Here is a 21,472-nt window from a genome sequence, read left to right on the forward strand (position 1 = left end):
GATTGATTGACTGATTGAGACAGGGTTTCTCTGTGTAGCCATGGCTGTCCTCAACTCTTGCTGTAGACCAGACTGGCCTGGAATGTACAGAGGTTAAGACTGCCTCTGCCTCCCAAGTGCTAGGATTAACGGGGTACATATGACCACCACCTGGCTCAACCTTAATCTACCCGAATTCTAATTTTTAGTACAGGCTGGCTTGGCAATGTTATTTCAGAAGGAAAGGCTGATCCTTACACAATCATGAAACTCTCACTTGGGGAAAGGCTATTTGGCATTCTTCAGAGGATAGGAACAGAATCAAGTATGATTTTGTAAGTGAAAGGATCCTGAAAACAGCAAATCACCTACTTACTGCAACTATGTGGAGAGATTTGCTTATTCATATACTACATGAACTAAAAAAGAAAGTAACTGAAAACTGGCAATGCAGATCAAAAAGTAGCATGCAATCATAAATATAGCCCCCATGTATATTTGTGTAGTTTTTCTCATCTTGCCAAAGTAAATGAAATAACAAAACTTTCAGCATAGTAGAAGTTACTGAAACAAGTTAACATTATCTCTCAATAAAATTTTCATTCTTCCATACTTATATTAGCAGTACGAACTCACTGCCAGCATTCATAAGATCAAACAGCCTGCTGCAATCATCGGATTTGCTCTGACCTTTCCATAAGATACAACTGTGCCCTCAACCACAGAAGGCACTAGGAGAAATGGTCTCATTCTCTCCCTCTCCCTCCCCTGCCTCTTTGGTTTGCTTGCTTGCTTGCTTGCTTGCTTGCTTGCTTGCTTGCTCTGAAATGGGGGCTTCTGTAGCCTAGGCTAGCCTGGACGTCCTTCTCTACCTTCCTCTACAAAGGCATCTCTAGGCTTGAGCAGTCTACCCTGACTCTCATTATCTTTGGTAACAGCTTTTTTGTAAAGTAAAAAATTGTCAGATCAAACAAAAAAATATCTGGCATGACATGGTGGCAATACATTTGGAATCCCAGCAACTTGGGAGGTGGAGGCAGGAGGATCAGGACTTGGGAGGCCAGACACTGGACTGTCTCGAAAAAATTTAAAGGAAAAAAAAAAGAGAGAGAACATTCTAGAATTCTACATTAAGCACTACGTCTCGAGATCTTTGGTAAAACGCGTCTTCAGTTTAGTTAGACTCTGCTGCAGCCAGGATGTCAGTCCCTGGCTCCATTTCGCAGGCCTAATACCGATTCCGACAGAATGTAAACCCTAACAATCTTCAGTTGCGTGCAAAGCCCCTAAGGCAATCAATCTCGTTGCCTAACAGGTCAACGACGAATTTTCCAACGAGGAGCATTTTGTATTTGAAAAATGCTTGAGCGCTTGGGAAAGCACACACACCGTGGAAATGTGACCCGAACAAAAGCTGCGACCGACAGACGCTACGACTGGACTCGACCCAAACGCTGCGTCGGCCGAAGACACGCCACTGGGACGGTGACACCTCGGTTTTCCCGTTCGTAGCAATGAATAGCCGGGCGGCGCGCACAGGTCGCGCCCCCCGACCCGGATCCCTGACCGCCGAGCCGCCCGGGCCGCGCGCCGGGGCGAGCCTCAGCCCGGCCGCGCCCGCCCGCCCTCCCGCCCGCCCGCCGCGCTCCCTTCAGCCCGCCGCCGCCCGCCCGCCCGCCGGGCTCACCTCAGCCCGCCGCCCAGGGCGCTCCTCCTCCGGGCCTGAGCGCTCGGAGCCGCAGGGCCGCAAAACGGTCCCGCAGCGCGGCCCGCAGAACCCGACCGCTGCCCGACGCTTCCCTCGGCAGCCGCCGCTCCTTCCGGTGTCTCCGCGGCCGCTGCGGGCGTCTGGGGGCGGGACCTTGGGGAAGACACGCCCCGGGGCGGGGCCTCGGGCCTGGCCTCGGTTCTCCGCTAGGCCTGTGCTAGACAGGCAACCTGAGCTGACGTGTACACCACTTCGGCCGCATTTCTGCTTTTATTCCTATTCTCCCACCCTCTGCAGTCACAAGGCAGCTTCCCAAGGTCTCGTCGCGGTGCATTATAAACTCCGCAGTACGGAAAGCCTCAGAAAGGTCTGAAGTGGCTAGCTCAAGGCTGGGGCAGGAGGATTGCGGTAACTTCGAAGCCAGTCTGGGCTACAGTGTGAGGCTAGTCCTAACCCTTGCTTTTCTAATAACTCCTTTAAGACCTACATTTTCTGGAAGCAAATTCATTTCTCTTTGCCATATATACAAAGAAGAAATTAATCTCTACCATTTTCCACTAGGGTTAAATCAAGATCAAATGAAATAGTTACTGAAACCTTGGGAACTTCTTGGTACCTAGAGCAATAGGGAAAAATAAACCTTCCAATTATGTGACTGTTACATTCACTTTTTAATATTTTTTCAATTATTTCTATTATATACATTGGTGTTTTGCCTGCACGAATATCTCAGTGAAGATGTCGGATCCATTGTATCTGGAGTTACAAACAACGGTGAACTGGCCTTCTGGGTGCTGGGGATTGAAACAGTGTCCTCTGGAAGAGCAGCCAGTGGTCCTAATCAGGAGCCATCTCTCTAGCCCCTCACTATTTGATTTTATAATATGTGAATTCAAACTGCAAAGCTGAAAAAGTTTGTCAGCTGGGCATGGTGGTGTACCCTGGTAAAGCCAGCACTTGGGAGGCTGTGGCAGGATTGTGAGTTCAAGGCTAGCCTGGATTACAGAGTAAGGCATGTCTATATGATTACCCCCAAAGTTGGGTGGGAGCATGTATCTAAATATTGTGCAAAATGCCAGTCTCCATCAGAAGCAGGCGGCTAATCTGAGGGCTTCTAATTATTCTTCTAGTGGAATCGGAGGATGTTAACCATGATAGTCCGTGCTGCGTGGGGCTTGACACAAGGGAATGAAAGCTGTGTGGGAGGCCCCATGGTTACCACCACTCTACTCTTGGCCTACTCCAGATATTGCTCGTCTGCTTTCACCGATATTCAAGTCAGTAATATTTTCAATTTTTATTGAATGGTTTTCCCCAGGAAATCCATTTTTATTTACTCGGATATAACAACATCAGGCCAAATAAGTGTTTCAATTGGGGGTCATTCAAGCATAGACCACTTAAGGGCAGCTATACCAGCAATGAGTCTCTCCTATGCCTCCATCATTGTTAACTACATTTATACCCTCAGAGATAGGAGGTGGTGCATGAGCCTGGGTGCCCTCCGCTGTGTCGGTGGGGAAATGCTAACGGGCACAGTATGGTGAGGGTTCATGATGCTAACCACCGCTTTCTGATTTCAAGATGGCAGCCGCCACGAGCTGCCCAGAAAACAGAGGTCCTGACTGTGTGCTTTTACTATGTACAAAAGTGGGTTGTATTTTTGGAGGATTGATTGATTGACTGATTGAGTGATTGATTGATTTCTATGAGTGCTTTGTCTACATATATGTCTGTGTATAATCTGAATATCCGGTGCCCTAGGAGGCCAGAAGAAGGTGTTGGGTCCTGAGACTAGAGTTATTGATGGTTGTGAGTCACCCTGTGGGTTCAGGGAATTGAACCCAATTCCTTTAGAAGAGCAGCCAGTCCTTTGTAACTACTGTATTTTGTTTTTAAGACAGAGTCTTGTTATGTAGCCCAGGCTAGCCTTGAGCTCTCCCTCCTGACTTGTGAGATTACAGACATGAATCACCAGGAGCAATTTAAGAGAAAATCTTTTTCCTTTTTTTTTTTTTTTTTTTTTTTTTTGGCCCATGAAATAAGAGGGCATAATCTATCACGCAAGAAAGGTAAGGTGGCCGGGCAGTGGTGGCGCACGAGTTTCTTTAATCCCAGCACTTGGGAGGCAGAGGCAGGCGGATTTCTGAGTTTGAGGCCAGCCTGGTGTACAGAGTGAGTTCCAGGACAGCCAGGGCTACACAGAGAAACCCTGTCTCGAAAAACCAAAAAAAAAAAGAAAGAAAGAAAGGGAGGGAGGGAGGAAGGAAGGGAGGAAGGAAGGAAGGAAGGAAGGAAGGAAGGAAGGAAGGGAGGGAGGAAGGAAGGAAGGTAACGTGGTCGGACTCTGGTGAGGCTGGTTACACAATAGTGACAGGAAACAAGAAAAAGTACTAACTCTATTTATTAATATTGCATAGGTACACGTGTGTGTGTGTGTGTTTGTATAAGCACATTACTCTTGTAGAAAGTTCAAGTTTAATCCCCACGTTGAGCAGCCTACAAACCCCTTTAACACTAGACTAGGAGAGCTGACCGCCTTTGATACCCAGACCTCCAAAGATACTATCACTTACATGCACACACACACACACGTGTATACACGCACACACAATTTTAATAATAATAATTTAAAAATAAGCTAGGAAGGGCCAGAGAAATGCCTCAACAATTAAGAGCACTTGATGCTCTTGAAGCGCACCTGAGAGTGTTTTTTCATAGAGGACCTGAGTTAGTTTCCCAGCAGCCACACGGTGGCTCACAAACACTTGTAATTCCAGGTCTAAGAGATTTGGTGCCCTTTTCTGGCCTCCTTAGGTTCCTGCATGCATGTGGTACACAGAAATTCAAGCAGGCACACACACATGCACATGCACACACAGGTGCACACACACACACACACACATTGTGGCCGTTTGAGTAAGATATATCCCATAAGCCTTTGGCATTTGACTACTCGATGCCGTGGGTGACTGTCTGGGGAGAGTGACAAGGTGTGAGCTTCCTGGAATAGGTTTAGAGGTTCCAAAGGCCACAAGTCCTTAGCACTGCACCACTTGCTGCTTGCTCTTCAGCATGTGAGCTTGAGCTACCATTCCAGTCGCCTCCACCTGTGCTCTGCCATCTTGGAACATCTGCAACCATAAGACTCAAGTAAAGCCTTTCTTTTATAAGTCCTTGATCACAGTCTTTCATCATGACAATAGAAAAAAAATAACTCATACACACATAAGTTTAAAAAATGAAATAAAAACTTACAGTTGGGCAAGGGATGTAACCCGTTGTAGAGAACTTGCCTGGCGTGCCTGAAGTCCGAGAGTCGTCTACCTCTAACACTAGGGGCGCAGGGTGGGACAGAAATCATGATTTCTTTTCTGGGCACTGTAGGCTGTAATTTAAGAATGATGCCTTATCTGTCTCCATTCTCACTCCCAAATAATCAACACAATGACCTATTTATTGCGTGTATTAGCAAGCTGTAAGCCTAGGCAGGGGAGGTTCTGAGCTATTCTGCCCAAGGGATCTTCTTCCAGCCACAGGCCCTTGACCTTCAGTTTGAGGGTCCCCCCCCCACTTTATCTGCTCCGTATGTGTCCTCACAGCTGCTCTCTCACTGGGACCCTTGGCTGGGATTGAATGTCTACCCTTCCTATCTCCTCCGCCCAGCCAGATGCTGGCCAGCTCTTTAGTCAGAGAGAATTGGAGAGCATCTTTTTACACAGCACTGATGCAGGAGGTGAATAATGATAATGCCAGCATCCGGACTGTAACCAGATCTCTGGGCACGGAAATCAGCATCTGAATGCACAGTGCACAAGACCAAACCCCATCAGGGCAGACTCACAGAGATCTGCCCATCTCTGCCTTCTGAGGGTTGAAGGTGTGCACCAACACACAGCTCTGATGGTTGATTTTTAACCCTCAATCTAGAATACTTAATTCTTTTTTTGTTTTGTTTTTGTTTTTTTGGGGGGGATGTTTTTTGTTTGTTTGTTTGTTTGTTTGTTTGTTTGTTTGTTTTTCGAGACAGGGTTTCTCTGTGTAGCCCTGGCTGTCCTGGAACTCACTCTGTAGACCAGGCTGGCGTCAAACTCAGAAATCCACCTGCCTTTGCCTCTCGAGTTCTGGGATTAAAGACGTGTGCCACCAAGCCCGGCTCAGAATACTTAATTCTTAACTGCATTACTAGTCTTAGGTTGCTAAATTTAGTGGAAGATTAAAAAAAAAAAGAATTAAAATGCATCATTTATATATGTTCCATTCATCCTGCCTGTTACCCTCACTTACTTGAGGGCTGAGGGGCTGTGATAGAACTTGCTTGGTTGCTTGGTGGGGGAATTAATTAAAGAGCATCATATATGCTCAGCACAAACTCTACCAAGGACCTACATTTCCAGCCCAGAAATTCTTAATTTGGGATCCACGATGGGTTTCTGTGGCTCAAAAAGGTGTGCATGTGCGTCTGTGCACCTGTGTGCGGTGTGTGTTTGTAATGTTTACTTTAATAAATAATGTTTGCCTGTTTGTTTGCTTTGGTTTTTCGAGACGGGGTTTCTCTGTAGCCCTGGCTGACTTGGAACTCACTTTGTAGACCAGACTGGCCTTGAACTCAGAAATCCGCCTGCCTCTGCCTGCCTCCCAAGTGCTGGGAATAAAGGCGTGCACCACCACGCCTTAGCTCTGGCCATTTTTATAGAAAAAAAAAAAAAAAAAAAAAAAACTTCATCGTTTTAGTCAGATTCTCTGAATGGTCGTATAGTCCTAAGAAGTTACCAACTCCTCTGACAAGGTTTATAAAAAGGGCTGCCAATTCTAGACTGAGCAGCAGGCTAAGCCAGAGCCCACTGCCCTGAACAAATATGGCGGGAGCGGCCTCGCACGTAGCCCCTCACGCAGTCCGCCCGCGGCCCCTCCACTCTCCCTACCTTTGCGTCATGACCCCGGAAGAACTCCGCCTCCCGCAGCCAGAGGCTGCTAGGTGCGGGCTGCGGCTGGGAGGCGGAGGAAGCTCAGGTGCTGGCGGGCGCGGGGCAGAGCGGGCGACGGGCCGGGGCGGCGGCGGAGGCGCCGGTGCGGGCGGGGCGTGCGGGACGGGGCTGGCCGGGGACCACACCGCTCGGAGCGCGGGGCCCGCAGCGCGGAGAGAACGGGGGTGAGCGGGGACGGGGACAGCGCGGGCGGCGGGGACCTTAGCAGCTGCCTGGGTGCTGATGACGCCCGTCACGGGGCGTCTGCGGAGAAGCCGTGGCCCGCTCACCAGATTTCTTGAGCACCTGCTCTATTGGGAGCCGCCCAGACATCTTGTTTTTAGAATGATTGTTTTTATTCGGTCAGCGTCTCACCCTGTAACCCAACAGAATTGGGTCTGAGACCACGCGGGGGCTCCCGCTGGTGGTAATCCTCCTGTCTCAGCCTCCCTGGTGATGGGATTATAGGCGTGACCACTAGCCATCTTGGTTTTACACAGAGCTCACAGGCGATTATTGTTACCCGGTTATTGTCAGTAACGAATTGTCAGTATTCCATTGAAATATCTCCTCAGATAACAAGAGATGTTGTTGCATGCGTGGTCTTAGCACGGGGCAGGTGGAGGCAGGAGGATCAGAGATTCAGGACCGTTCTCCGTTACCTAGTGATTCCAGGCCTGCCTGGCCAGCATGGAACCCCTCGAGTGTATGTGTGTGTGTGTCTACGTCCTCAGAGTTTTAAGTTGTGTATATTCGCACTTCGTGTCATATAGGGTCAGTAGCAGCTCACTTCTTTCTCTTAGAGTCAGAGTTGTAGAATAGAATTTCAGGATGTTAAAAATGAAAACTCCGGTGATGACACTTAACAGACCAGTGCTTGGCATGCAAAGAGTGAAGTCATTTGCAGTGATGTTTTATGGTTTCTTTTACAAATTTGAATAGTCATAAAACTGCTTCCATGTTTATTTTCATTATACTTCGGTAAGAAACTGGAATGCCTACTGTGGAAGTTTGTCAGCTAGTGACGATCATGTTTAGATTCAGTTTCCTTGGTGATTTTCAGCAAGACAAAACGAGATATCTAGAATTCAGAAGTAAAGGTTTGTCCGGATTCTTTGAGCAAAGTGCTGTGCCAAGCTCAAATAAGCACTTTGTCACTGGTATTTTTTATTTTATTCCCTTAAATATATGAGTGTTTTGCCTGCATGTCCATGCAGCAGGTACGACAGTCCATGGAGTCCAGAGGAGGGTGTGGAATTCCTTGGAACTGGAGTTATAAATGGCTGTGAGCCACCATGCTGGTGCTGAGAATCAGCCGGTGCTCTGCACTGCCGACCCTTCTCTCTACCCTAGAGTATTTCTCAGTTATGAATGCATACAATTGTGAGTGGATTTGTACTTTATAAATGCATCTTGTGTGAGCAGCTGGGTGCACTAACAACAGAGAACTCGTAATTCTGTAGATACCCAGACTCTAAACCCGTGGTTCCATGCCCGTGGCTGGTGACCCCCTGGTAGGTCACAGGGGTCGCCTAAGACCATCCGAACACACAGATACTTACATGATGATTCCTAGCAGTGACAGAATTACAGTTATGAAGTAGCAAAGAAAATAAATAACTTTGGTTGGGGTCACCACAACCAAATATGAGGGACTGTATTGAAGGGTCGCGGCATCAGAAAGGTCGAGAACCATTGCTTTAGGACAGTTGGTTCTCCTCATGTCTCCCTCCCCCCTTTAATTCTTTTTAAGTTCACAAAGTAATGGTCTCCTCATAGACATGTGTACTTATAGGGTGTTCTCATTCATTCTGCTTGCTGGCAGAACCTATAGTTTTCTCAGGAAAATGTATGACTGAGTCTGAAGGTTAACTCTACCCTCCTTTCGTCAGTTAGCTGGCTAGTTTTGGTCAAGACTGAGTATAAGCACACCTCAAGTTCTCCTTTGCTGTCTCGGTAGGCATAATCACAGCTCCAGCTCCATTACGGTATCCTGCCTGCATAATTAACCGCAAATGTTTTATTTTTAGTTTAAATATTTAGTTTCATTTAAACATCTTTTATTATAGTTATGTATCGGCTGCTCTTGTGGGCACCCGAGGAATCAGTTCTGTCATTTTACTTTTTTTTTTTTTCTTTCTTTCCAGACAGGGTCTCAGTATGCACCTCTGTCTGGCCTGGAACTCCCCATGTAGACCACACTGACCTCAAACTCACGGAGATCTGCCTCCCAAAAACTGGAAGCAAAGGCATACAGCACCATACTCAGCAAGAGTTCAACTTTGCATCTTTCATGGATAAAGCAACCAGAAATCCCTGTGGCTGACTAATTCCTGTGTCATTGACTTAAGATTGGACAGAGGCGACATGTCAGAAGAGACAGTCAGCAGATCACAGTTCTCCTTGAAGACGTACGCAGTTAGAGTGTTTGCTCTCCCTTTGTCTTGGTATTACTCTCTCTCCCAGGTAAACATCAGAGCGAGCTGACTTTGAACAGTACCTTTATGTTGTTCAGTAATGCTTGTTCACTTGAGGCTGCTCTGTTTTGTGGTGCTAGGGATTTAACCCCATGTTTGCTAAGCAGGATTACTGCTACTTAGCTACATTCCCAGCCCCTGAGGTTTTCACACAGCACAGGGGACGCAGGTATGGTGACATATGTTGGGTTATTGGGTGCCCTGTGTCTGCTTGGGGTTCAGGGGACTGTGCTTATCCCATTCCGGCACCGCCAGCATGGGGCCCCTGCTGGTCGGTCGGGTGTCAGGCTATGTGAAGCCTCTGAACCCCACTCCGGGGGTGGGGGAGCACAGTCTGAGGTCCCGGGAACTGCCGGGACTGGCTTGGGGGTCCCCTGGCCTGCATGGAGGCTGGAGGCCACGGAGGAGCTAAGAATAGAGTGGGGGCCTGTGGGCTGGATCTAGCCCTGGAGCCAAAGGAGAAAAGAGAGGAGAGCTCTGGCTGGGTCCTGCAGGGATAGAGTCCTTGGCTTGTTCGGCAGCATTTGGCTCGGCTTGGTGGAGGCCGTGTCTGGGAGTGCTGAGAGCCCTTCTGCGAGGGATTAGACGCTCTTTAGAGAAAGAGCCATTGCTCAGTTCCATTGTTCTCCACAGTGGATCCCAATGAGAAGAGACAGTCCATGGTTTTAAGGCATTTATTGTCATGGAGGAGAGTGGCAATGAGTAAAACCGAACCCCAGTTTCTCAGGGCGGGCCTGAGGTTAAACACCTTCTGCAGGGAGGAGTGTCTGGGAAGGAGAGCTTAATTGGCTAAGCCCTTCAGGCCTTTAGGTGCCTCATTAAAATGGAGATCTGTCTTGAGGCTACTCCATCTATGGTCAGGTCCTCTGCCCGTGGAGGGGCTTGGGGCGGTGCCCTTACGTGACTGATGGCCACAGAATTATGGAGAGCTGCATCCTTGGGTCAGGAGTCTGGTGTCCAGGAACATGGCAAAACACCTGCATCCCTCAGGTTCACCCGGGTTTCCAGCCTGAGCTCGTCCAGGAACCAGGCTGCCATTCACGGTCCTGTAGACATACACCTTTAATCCTGTTCCTGGCATTTTTATATCTGGTGTACTTTCCTGTGCATAAGAATTTCAAGGCACAGTGTAGCATTGTAGCACACATTGGAATGCGCCTTTCTAAATGGAAGTAATATTCCACTGTGTGGATATGTATTTCCATCCACCTGGGAGCTGCTTGTGCTGTTTCCGTGTTTTAGCCGTCTTGAGTGATGCTTCTCTAAGCACGGAGGACTAAATAATGCTTGGATGTTTGTGCTTTTGGACATCCGGGTAATCACAGCACTCCAGGGGCAGAGGCTGGGGGTGGGGTGGGGGAAGGGGCTGAGGATATGATCTAGTTCATACTAGACCCAGATTTGACCTCCAGAATCCACATCTTAAAACAAAAAACAAAAATGAAGAAAGCCAGGCACAATGGGGAGCAGTTGGGAGGCAAAGATAAGAAGAGCCTTAGGGGGGTGCTCGTGAGCCTGGCTTGTGACTGGCTCGTCTGGCCAGGTTAGTGAGCTCCAGGTTCAGAGGTGGACATTGGAGGGTGGGGGGCGACAGCTGATGTTTTCCTCTGTCCCCAAGTGCACACACAGAGACCAAAAACACAGAGAAGAGGGAATGCCCTGCTTTCAGGTCTCTCTAGAATGATTTTTCAGAAGCAGAGTTTTTGAATCACGTTCCTTTCGTGTTTTCAGAGCTGCTGTGGTGTTTTCCACAGTCGGTGCTCTGATACATGCTATGGCCTTGGCAGTGCCAAGTTACACTTGGCAGTTACACTGTGGGGGCTCCCCTGCAAGTATATGCTCTCCTGACCTTTCCTCTCGTTCCATGGGTTGCTACTCTGTTGTTAGTATTTTTATTTTGCCTGTGCATATTATCTAGGCACCATGTGCATGCCTTGGTCTGTGGAGACCAGAAGAGGGCATTGGCCCCACCCAGCTTCTCTAATTGTCCAGATAGCAGGGTTCTAAAAACAGTTTTTGATTACTTGATGAATAAAATAACTATGCCTGTACTATTTAGAAATAAATTAACCTATATTTGATTAAAATTCCAAACATGTATCTTAAAAATGAGCCCAGCTTTAAAATCTGATTTAGCCGGGCGTGGTGGCGCACGCCTTTAGTCCCAGCACTTGGGAGGCAGAGGCAGGTGGATTTCTGAGTTCGAGGCCAGCCTGGTCTACAAAGTGAGTTCCAGGACAGTCAGGGCTATACAGAGAAACCCTGTCTTGAAAAACCAAAATAAATAAATAAATAAATAAAACCTGACTTAACTATTTCTGTAGTTAAACAGACTCACTTACATGGAGGGTTGTTTCGTTTTGCTTTTTTAACTATTTTTTCCAGATCAAATTTTCACCAGTAGCTAAGAAGCTGTTCATGGTAACTGCAGTGAGTGCTGTGTCTGTGATTTTTCTGGCCCATCACTTTAAAAGAAGACGGGGAAAACAGAAGGGCAAAGTGCTGCCCTGGGAACCCGAGCACCTCCTCCTCGAGCACACTAGGAGAGCTGCGTCAGAAAAAGGTACGCGTGCGTGCGGGAGGATCTCCAGGTTAGACCTCCTGCAAGCATCTCCAGGTTAGACCTGCCGCGTGCCAGCAAGCAAGACACCACGTGTCGTAGCTGGGGCAACGGTCTGCAAGGTCAGAAAGTAGAGAGTAGACGAGACCAACACAGGAAAGCCACGCAGAGTCCTGGGGCAAGTCCATGTACATTTAAGTATATCGATTAAAAATTGATATGTGTCAATAAACTACATAGGAAAATAAAATTGTGGAGGCTGGAAAGATGGCCCAGGTGCTATTGGGACCTGTTCTTGCAGAGTAACTGAGTTCCAGTGTCAGCATCCTATGTGGCAGTGTCGGGATCGGACCTGGCCTCAGCATCTCACTCACAGGCGCATACCCACACACAGATACACATGATTTAAAAATGATATAAAGGGCTGGAGGGATGGCTCAGCAGTTAAGAGCACTGACTGCTCTTCCAGAGGTTCTGAGTTCAATTCCCAGCAACCACATGGTGGCTCACAACCATCTGTAAAGAGATCTGATGCCCTCTTCTGGTGTATCTAAAGACAGCTACTGTGTACTCACATACATAAAATAAATAAATAAAATTTAAAAAAAAAAATGATATAAAATCTTTTTTAAAAAGCCGGGCGTGGTGGCGCACGCCTTTAATCCCAGCACTCGGGAGGCAGAGGTAGGCGGATTTCTGAGTTCGAGGCCAGCCTCGTCTACAAAGTGAGTTCCAGGACAGCCAGGGCCATACAGAGAAACCCTGTCTCGAAAAAACCAAAAAAAAAAAAAAAAAAAAAAAAATCTTTTTTAAAAAACCACAAAACTGTGGTAATACATTCACAACGTACTTTCTAAGTATTAGATAATGGATGACAATACCATTCTAAGTCATTTGTGAAACATAGTGATTATTAAATTCGTACAAATATACTGAAGTTAATTGAGTTCTCTCTCTGTTACTTTATGGTGTTTGTGATCTGTGTTCTTTACAAGAGATATGCTGAACTGTAGTGATAAAAATAATTCCCTGGGGCAGATGAGATGGCTCAGCGGGTAAAGTGCCGCCATCAGCCTGGCAGCCTGTGGTGGGAAGAGAAGGACTCTCACAAGTGTCCTCTGACCTCCACAGGCTCCCTCTAGTACACGGGCCAAACCCATACAAAGTAATGAAAAGTACTCATAACAACACTTCCTTGACCAAGCTCCATTTCTGAGTATTTTACTCTTTTTGTATTTCATGGTTTTGTGACTTAGTCATCCCACATACATAGTGAGTCACTCACTATATGTTATTTACTGAGATTTTGTTAGGTCTCAGATGAGCACTTATTTGTAGCATTTTATTTAATTTTTACATCTGTTGTATGATTGACAACTACAGTTCTATATTCTTTTCATTTATGTGTTAAAATAGTAGCATGATTAATTACCCAATGTCATGGTATGAAGAAATTATCAAGGCCATGTATCTTAAGTGTACTGGGATTTGAAACCAGAAGGGTCTGCAGTGTCACACTGAGAGGAACTAGACCTGACCTCTGCTCTCCCGCGCAGTGCATGAGCTGAACCAAGCCATTTAAGGTGGGGAAGGTGGAGTTGTGATTCAGGGAAAGATGTGCTTGTGTTTGAAACTGACGGTTTGTGAGGTAGTTGCTAATGCTCTTGCACTCATTACAGCAAGCCGTTCCAAACTGTCTCGATTAGACAGCTGAACTACAAACATTAGAGATGGATAACTTGAAATTTTGCCAGAAAGCTGTTTTGGGGGTTGCTGATGCTTTGGATGTCTGTGTGTTTGCTTCCCAGGTTCGAGTTGCTCCAGCAGTAGGCAGAATCTGACCTTGTCATTAAGCTCCACCAAGGAGAAAGGATCTCAGTGTTGCAACTACCCGAATGGAGGGCTTCTCAGCAGATACTCGGGCTCTGCCCAGAGCCTGGGCTCCGTAAGAAGACCATATGTTGTTGTTGTTGTTGTTGTTGTTGTTGTGTTTGCTTGCGTATCTCTTACTAGCTTAAGTATCACATACGTGCTGCTTTTCCTTATGGGAGAAGCTTAGGAGACAGTCTGGGTAAGTCTGTTTCCTTCCACTGCCGGTTCCAGTTGTGTTAGGTGCTGTGGTCCATTTGGTCCTGTGAGGACAGCCTTGATGTGACTCTGTTGATTCAGAGGTAGGTGCAGGCATATGTTTTCCTGGGCTGGATATGATAGCTGATGCCTGGGATTCCAACAGTTGGGAAAACGAGTCTCCTTATGTTCTCAGGCTTGCCCTGTACTCTTTGGGCTCCAGTCACTCTGCTGCTTCAGCCTCCTGAGTAGCTAGGACGGCTGAGTCATGGAGCATCACTATGCCCAGTGACAAGATCCTGGCAGAGTAGGAGCACCTAGACTGGAGGCTTGCAGACCTGCAGTTCTGTGAAGCAGAACAGGACCAAAGACCTCACCTTCTGTAACCCCGACACCCTCAGCTTCAGGCACATTTTCCCCAGTGAGCGTTAAAGCTGCTTTTCTTAGCAGAGGCAGCTGTAGGGGAGCAGTCACGCCTTTGCTCTTGCTCAGCCAGCCTTGCCACTCCTCCACTACGGCTGTGAGGCAGGCAATGAATACTTAACTGAGGATCATGACACAGAAGACAGTGAGGGTCTAGAGCCACAAAACTTGATAAATGGGGTCAAGAGAGCTGATGGCTCAGTGCTGAAGAGCAAGCACTGCTCTTGCAGAAGCCTGAGTTTGAAGCTCAGTGCCCGTGTGCAGTAACTCCTGACCACCTGCACCTCCAGCTCTGGACGATCCAACACATCCAGGCCTCCATGCAAAGCCGTACTTAGTGCAAACAGCCGGACAGACACACATGCATACACATAAATAAGGATAAAAATAAACTTCAAAAAATGAAATCTAGAGATATGGCAAGAAATGTTTTAAAATGACTTCTTTTAATTTGAGAAATTTCAGAAGTATTGATGAGAACAGTGCTGAACTCAGGACACACTCAGTCTATGATGCCAGCAGAAAGTGAGCGGAGTCACCACAGGCACACAAAGATTAGAGCTCGGGTCTCTCCAGAGAGCAGAGCTGGAGTTAGGGTCAGGTGCTAGTGGCTGGCATGGCTGGTGTGGTCAGCATTATTAGACAGGAGACATGAACAGCAGTGATGCAGATCTGCGTATCATCTAACAATGCCCAGAATCCCAAAATGCAGAGCGTCTAAGTATCTTACAGTTGGTAGAGAGAGAATTTCTAAGTGCTAACACTGGAAAGATTTATAAAATACCCATCTTACTTTTTGTGAAAATATTAATTTATATGAATTCAAAATATTGTGCTACTTGTATATTTCTAAACAATAGGACCAGAACAGTTAAAAATCACATGAGTACTAAATTTGAATATAATCAGAATTATTTCTTCAGGTAGCATTTACTGGGACTGTAATTATAGGCCATATATAAATAATTGGTAAATATACAGTACAATAGCAGATTTGGCATGGACTTCAGGAGAGTGCTTACCTAGCATGCCTGAAGCTCTGGGTTCCATCTGTAGCACTGAATAAAAACCAGGTGTGGTGGTACATACCTGTAATCCCAATCCTTGGGACAGAGGCAGAAAAACGATGAGAAATTCAAATTTATCCTTGGCTATTTAGGAGACTGTGTGTGTGTGTGTGTGTGTGTGTGTGTGTGTGTGTGTATGTCTGTCTGTCTGTACATATCTGTGTGTCTTCCTATCTGTCTAAGAGATTTTGAACTGCTCTCCATTGGCCTTCATTTCAGGTCCAGAGTGTTAACTCCTGCCATAGTTGTGCTTGTGGGAATTCTAATTCCTGGGACAAAGCAGATGATGATGACATCAGACTTGTTAACATTCCTGTGACCACACCTGAGAACTTGTACCTGATGGGTAGGCGTGGTCTCGGGTTTCCTGTGAAGGGAAGGGGAGTGAGTTGGAATGCGGGGTGCTTAGCACAAAGAACTTGCCTGGCATGCGTAGTGCCCTGGGTTTTAGCCCCAGCCTGTGGAGGATAAAAAACAGAACAAAACCACTGATTTCGTCCAGAGAGTCAACTGTAGTTTTAAGTTGGCCTGTGTCCATCTGTCTGTCCTGTATAACATCACGAGCTGTAACAGTTTCTTGAAAATAGTATGAGGTGTTAGCATAGACAGAGGCTTAAGGAAAAAGCAGTCTGTTCACTCAGAGCACTGGAGCCCGAAGTCCAAAATCATTCTTGCGCTGAAATCAAGGTGTGACTTTCCTCTTCCCAGCATCCCCTGGGCTTGTGGCCTTGTCACTCTGACCCCTCCCTTTCTCACATGCTCTTCTGTATGTCCCGTCTGCCCACACCCCTCCATTGTAATTGCACAATGGCTTCTGAGAGCATCCTGATCTTAGTCTCTTCTTCAGAGACCCCTTTTCCTTATGAAGGAATCAGGTTCCAGACACTGAGACCTGAGGTTACAGCCCAGTATGCGAACCAGCACTAAGCTGTTGATTCTTGGCTGGTTAAGTTATCAGAATCTGATTAACTTGGTCCCTTTTGCCTAGATATCATTTGTGTTCTGTATCCATAAAGTCATTAAATGGAAGAAAGTCTATGTTTCATACCTGAGTATTATTCTTGGCTTCCTGAGCATGGATGACTTGGGGGCTGCACCTGATGTGAATCTTGTCCTTCAGCATGCTTCTCTCCTCATGTTAAGCTACATTCCCTTCAGCAGACGATCATAGTTGATTGAAATGCACCCAAAAATCCAGACGTGGCCTGGACAGCAAACAGAGAAAGGAACAGCAGAAAGCTGTTGGCTCCTGAGTATTTTCCGGCTCTTGGGAACACATAGACTACATAATCTCCTGTTATCGTCACAGTGACTTCTGGGAAGCAGAACTGAACCCAGGGCACGGAGCCGCCAGTCTAACCCCTGCTTCATCACATCTTTTTGTTCTTGTTTCACTGTGTAGCTCTGGCTGCCCTGGAACTCACTCTTAAGAGAAAACTGGCCTTGAACTCAGATCCACCTGCCTCTGCCTCCCAAGGGCTGGGATTAAAGCCATGCCCCACTGCATCCTACTGGTTAATCACATCTTAATTCCACCTCACAAAATTCTCATTACCTTGCAGAGAGCAACCAGATTCTCTTGTCAGAATGCAGACCCATCGTCCCTTTAAAGTTCCTGATAGAGTCCTGCTCCCCTCTGAAATCTCCCGAGCCTGCTGCCGTTGGCTCCATTTCGTTCTGCATGCTGACCTTCCACACTTCCTCCAGGATGGCCCAGTAGGCTCTGCTTACAGCGTCCTAGGGCATCTGTCAGCTGTAGCTATAACACATTGCTCCTGCAAGCCTGTGCAGGGCATCATGCTTATCGCAGCAGCAGCCCCGGTGTGGGTTCCCCTTCTGCTTCTTGCTTGTGTTGTTGTCTTACGTGTCGAGGAAATGTGGTTGTGCTCGTTTCTAGTCACCTGCTTTTCATTTTTAGGTATGGAATTATTTGAAGAGGCGTTACGACGATGGGAACAAGCTCTGACTTTTCGAAGTAGACAGGCTGAAGATGAAGCCTGCAGCTCTGTTAAACTGGGAGCCGGAGATGCCATTGCAGAAGAAAATGTGGATGTAAGGACGGCCTGCTGAAGAGTAGGCCTCAGAATCCTGGAAGAGCCTCCTTTTCTGTGGCAGTTCTACAGTTGCTTGTTTTCCCAGTTTGGTACTGTCTTAGTCAGGGTTTCTATTCCTGCACAAACATCATGACCAAGAAGCAAGTTGGGGAGGAAAGGGTTTATTCAGCTTACACTTCCACATTGCTGTTCATCACCAAGGAAGTCAGGACTGGAACTCAAGCAGGTCAGAAAGCAGGAGCTGATGCAGAGGCCATGGAGGGATGTTCTTTACTGGCTTGCTTCCTCTGGCTTGCTCAGCCTGCTCTCTTATAGAACCAAAACTACCAGCCCAAAGATGGCACCACCCACAAGGGGACCTCCCACCCTTGATCACTAATTGAGAAAATGCCTTACAGCTGGATCTCATGGAGACATTTCCCCAACTGAAGCCCCTTTGTCTGTGATAACTCCAGCCTGTGTCAAGTTCACACAAAACTAGTACAATTGACCCCTTGTCAACTTGACACACAAACACTTCACTAGTAAGCCTCAACCCTTAGTTCTTATTCATCCCCAAGATCTAAATAACTTTAAAAGTCCCACAGTCTTTACATATTAAAAGTTCAATCCCTTTAAAATATCCAGTATCTTTTAAAATACAAAGTACTTTAAAATTCAAAGTCTCTTAACCATGGGCTTCACTAAAAAACTTCCTTCAAGAGGGAAAAATATCAGGGCACAGTCACAATCAAAAGCAAAATTCAGTCTCCAACCATCCAATGTCTGGGATCCAACTCACGATCTTTTGGGCTCCTCCAAGGGCTTGGGTCACCTCTCCAGCCATGCCCCTTGTAGCACACACGTCTTCTAGGCTCCAGCTGCCTGTACTCCACTGCTGCTGCTATTCTTGGTAGTCATCTCCTGGTACTGGCATCTCCAAAATGCTGCTGTCTTCCGCTGTAACTTGGCTTTAACAATAGCCTCTCATAGGCTCTCTTCATGGTGCTAAGCCTTTGCATGACCCCTTCAGTCCTGGGCCATCAATTGCAACTGAGGCTGCACCTTCACCAATGGCCTTTCATGGCTTCTCACAGTGCCGAGCCTCAGCTGCTCTGCATGACCCCTTCATGCCTTCAAAACCAGAACCACCTAGGTGACTCTTACACATTACCAAGTCCCACTGTAGCATGAGGTACAACCTTGGTTATCTCTGGAACACAGCCTCTGTGCTCTCAAAAAACACTTCCCAGAAGATGTCACCTCAGTGATGCTGGTCTCTTCTTAATCACCACTAATTTCTTAGCTCCAGCTAACCAGCATCAATAGTCCAAGTAATGCAAAGTTTTTGCTTTAGTAGTTCTGGTATCTTGCAGCCCCAGCTAACCAGAACCACAGAATCGTCACAATCCAAAATAGCAATGGCCCTGAAAAGAGTCTTTAATTTTCCCTCTGAAATTTCACAAGCCAGGCCTCCATTTTAATCACTGTTCTCAACATTATCTTCCAAGCTCCTACACAACATCTGACAGAGCTCTTAACACCGAATGGATCTTCTGGCCCAAAGTTCCAAAGTCCTTACCCAGTCCTCCCCAAAACATGGTCAGGCTGTCACAGGAATACCCCACTCTGCTGGTACCAATTTCTGTTTTAGGGTTTTACTGCTGTAAACAGACATCATGACCAAGGCAAGTCTTATAAAAACATTTAATTGGGGATGGCTTCAGGTTCAGAGGTTCAGTCCATTATCATCAAGGTGGGAGCATGGCAGTATCCAGGCAGGCATGGCTCAGGCAGAGCTAAGAGTTCTACATCTTCATCCAAAGGCTGCTAGTGGAAGACTGACTTCCAGGCAACTAGGGTGAGGATCTTATGCCCACACCCACAGTGATACACCCATTCCAACCAGGTCACACCTATTCCAACAAGGCCACACCTCCAAATGGTGCCACTCCCTGGTCCAAGAATATACAAAGCATCACAGGGACTAAGTGAGATGCTTTGGTTTTCATTTTGTTTTGATTTGAGAGAGTTGGTGAGAGTGATTTGGGTCACTATGTAGCCCCAGCTGGCTTGGGGCTCATATGTGACCAGGCTGGTCTGAAACCTTCAGAGATTGTCTGCCTCTGCTTCCCCAGGGCTGGGATCCTGCCCAGCACGAGGGACTTCTCTTTCTGGGCATTTCCTAGTCAAGCTTTTAAGCATATATAGTTATTATTCTATATGGATAAGTGTTTTCCATGCATGTATGTATGTGTAGCATGAGTGTGCTGGCTGCCCGCTGAGATCGGAAGAGAGTGTTGGGTCCTTTGGGGCTAGAGCTGCAAACAGTTTTGAGTTGCCACGCGGGTGCTGGGAACCAAACCCAGGTCTTCTGCCAAAGCAACAAGTGTTCTTCACTGTGGAGCCAACTCTCCAGATCCTAGCCTTCATGTTTCCTGACTTTCCGGGGCTGTGTAGAAGCAGCGGCTGCATTAACTGCTATTGTTTTTTGTAACACAGAGGTGGAACTGAGTCTTTATCAATCATTTCAAAATTTGAGAGCGTTGCTGAATCAGAGGCCAGAACAAGGAGCCCTACATCTCATTTAAAAATCCTCTAGGCAGTTCTTACACATGCTAAAGTCTGAAAACTTTTAGTCTACTTAAATAATCAGTCGGCACCATTTCTTCCTTTCTTACAAAAGCAACATGGATGGCTGAGCTCTTAGGATTAGGTACAGCTGCCCCATCTGTAATCCCCGCACCAGCCCTGTCCACACACTGAAATCATCTTTTGAAATCGGCGTGTCTGTGTTTAGCATGTTAAGATTGGATGTAAGAATTGCTATGTGTTACTGTTATTTTTCTTTGTAGGATATTATTAGTACAGAATTCATCCATAAACTTGAAGCTCTACTACAAAGAGCGTATCGTCTCCAAGAGGAGTTTGAGGCTACCCTTGGGGGGTCTGACCCTAATTCCATTGCCAATGATACTGGTAAGTAGGCGTTTTGTATGGTTTTTCTGAAACCTGTGTTCTTTTTCTTCATACATGCATATTTATTTATTTATTTATTTATCTTCAGTGTCTTAATATTCCAGGGGAAAGGTATTTGCTGTAGGTCTAACCAGTCTGGGCTCACTATGCAGACCAGGATGGCCTAGAACTCAGAGGTGGGCCTTCCTCAGCCTTTCTAACACTGAGATTAAAGGTATGAGAAGATTTCTTGAATGAGATTTGGAAGGAAGGAAGGAATGATTTACCATTGTTTCTTCCTGTAAATCATTTAAGATTGAAGTGAGGGGATGCGGGCTGGAGAGCTCAGTGGTTAAGAGGTCTTGCTGCTCTTGCAGAGAACTCAGGTTTCACTCGAGTGCCCACGGAGCAACTGACAACTCCAGTCACAGGGATCCCACGGCTGTCTTGGACTTTTTTTCCCCCTGAGACAAGGTTTTTCTGTGTAGCCCTGGTTGTCTGGAACTTGCTCTGTAGACCAGATTAGCCTCAAACTCCCCGAGATCCATTTGCCTCTGCCTCCACCTCCCGAGTACAAGAGCCCATCTTCTTATCAGTACACTGTGTTTCCTAACCACTTCTAAAACTGAGCATTATCTTTGAATAGAAAGGTTAATGATGAACTCTTTGTGGGCAGTGTGTCTGCAGAAAATCATTCACTGCAGCAGTGTAAGGAGGCCTGGAAGCCACATACTATAAAAATAAGAATTAATTCTGGGTGTGATAATTCCTTGTGAGGATCTTCCTTTCTGGGTTTGTTATTGTTTTGTTGTTTTGTTTTTTCTGTTTTTTTCAAAGCTGGGATCTAATGGGACTTGTACATGCTGCTTAGCCAGTGAGCTCTCGAGATCTACCTGTCTCCTTTCCCCTTGTGCAAGGGTTATACGCATATGTCACCACACCTGGCTTTTATGTGGGGGCTGGGGATCCAAACCCAAGCCTGCACAGCAAGCACTGGACTCCTGCCTGAGCTGTCTTCCCAGACCCCTCCCCATTTTCTTCTTTCTTTCTTTCTTTCTTTCTTTCTTTCTTTCTTTCTTTCTTTCTTTTTTTCTTTCCTTCCTTCCTTCCTTCCTTCATTTCTTTCTTAATTTATTTTTTTTAAAGATTTATTTATTTAGTGCTTGTGAGTACACTGTAGCTGTCTTCAGACACACCAGAAGAATGCATCAGATCCCATTACAGATGGTTGTG

At 46.6% G+C, this 21,472-nt stretch overlaps 2 protein-coding genes across 10 annotated transcripts in view; one reads left to right on the plus strand and one right to left on the minus strand.

Annotated features, from left to right (window-relative positions):
* Usp33 (ubiquitin specific peptidase 33) overlaps nucleotides 1-1,814 on the minus strand; it is a 46,619-nt gene extending 44,805 nt beyond the window's left edge. For 3 of the 6 annotated variants that reach the window (XM_085835393.1, XM_085835392.1, XM_029475128.2), the window contains exon 1: nucleotides 1,667-1,803. The gene's annotated coding sequence lies outside the window, so the exon portion shown is untranslated. Of the gene's footprint in view, nucleotides 1-1,666 lie in introns of all 6 variants that reach the window. The other 3 variants (XM_021157261.2, XM_021157259.2, XM_021157263.3) reach the window with 2 other exon arrangements.
* A 1,128-nt stretch (nucleotides 1,815-2,942) lies between these two features.
* The window catches only part of Miga1 (mitoguardin 1), a 61,967-nt gene continuing 43,437 nt past the window's right edge, over nucleotides 2,943-21,472 (plus strand). For 2 of the 4 annotated variants that reach the window (XM_029475130.2, XM_021157265.3), the window contains exons 1-7: nucleotides 6,636-6,700; nucleotides 8,802-9,120; nucleotides 11,517-11,694; nucleotides 13,500-13,636; nucleotides 15,468-15,594; nucleotides 17,167-17,300; nucleotides 20,137-20,260. In XM_029475130.2, coding sequence (XP_029330990.1) covers nucleotides 9,022-9,120; nucleotides 11,517-11,694; nucleotides 13,500-13,636; nucleotides 15,468-15,594; nucleotides 17,167-17,300; nucleotides 20,137-20,260 — 799 coding nt within the window. In that variant the 5' untranslated portion in view covers nucleotides 6,636-6,700; nucleotides 8,802-9,021. Of the gene's footprint in view, nucleotides 2,965-6,635; nucleotides 6,701-6,787; nucleotides 6,840-8,801; nucleotides 9,121-11,516; nucleotides 11,695-13,499; nucleotides 13,637-15,467; nucleotides 15,595-17,166; nucleotides 17,301-20,136; nucleotides 20,261-21,472 lie in introns of those variants that run through there. The other 2 variants (XM_085835395.1, XM_085835394.1) reach the window with 2 other exon arrangements.

This window comes from Mus caroli, unplaced genomic scaffold, assembly GCF_978045245.1.
Source record: "Mus caroli unplaced genomic scaffold, Mus_caroli_1 scaffold_3, whole genome shotgun sequence".
Classification (NCBI taxonomy): Eukaryota; Metazoa; Chordata; class Mammalia; order Rodentia; family Muridae; genus Mus; species Mus caroli.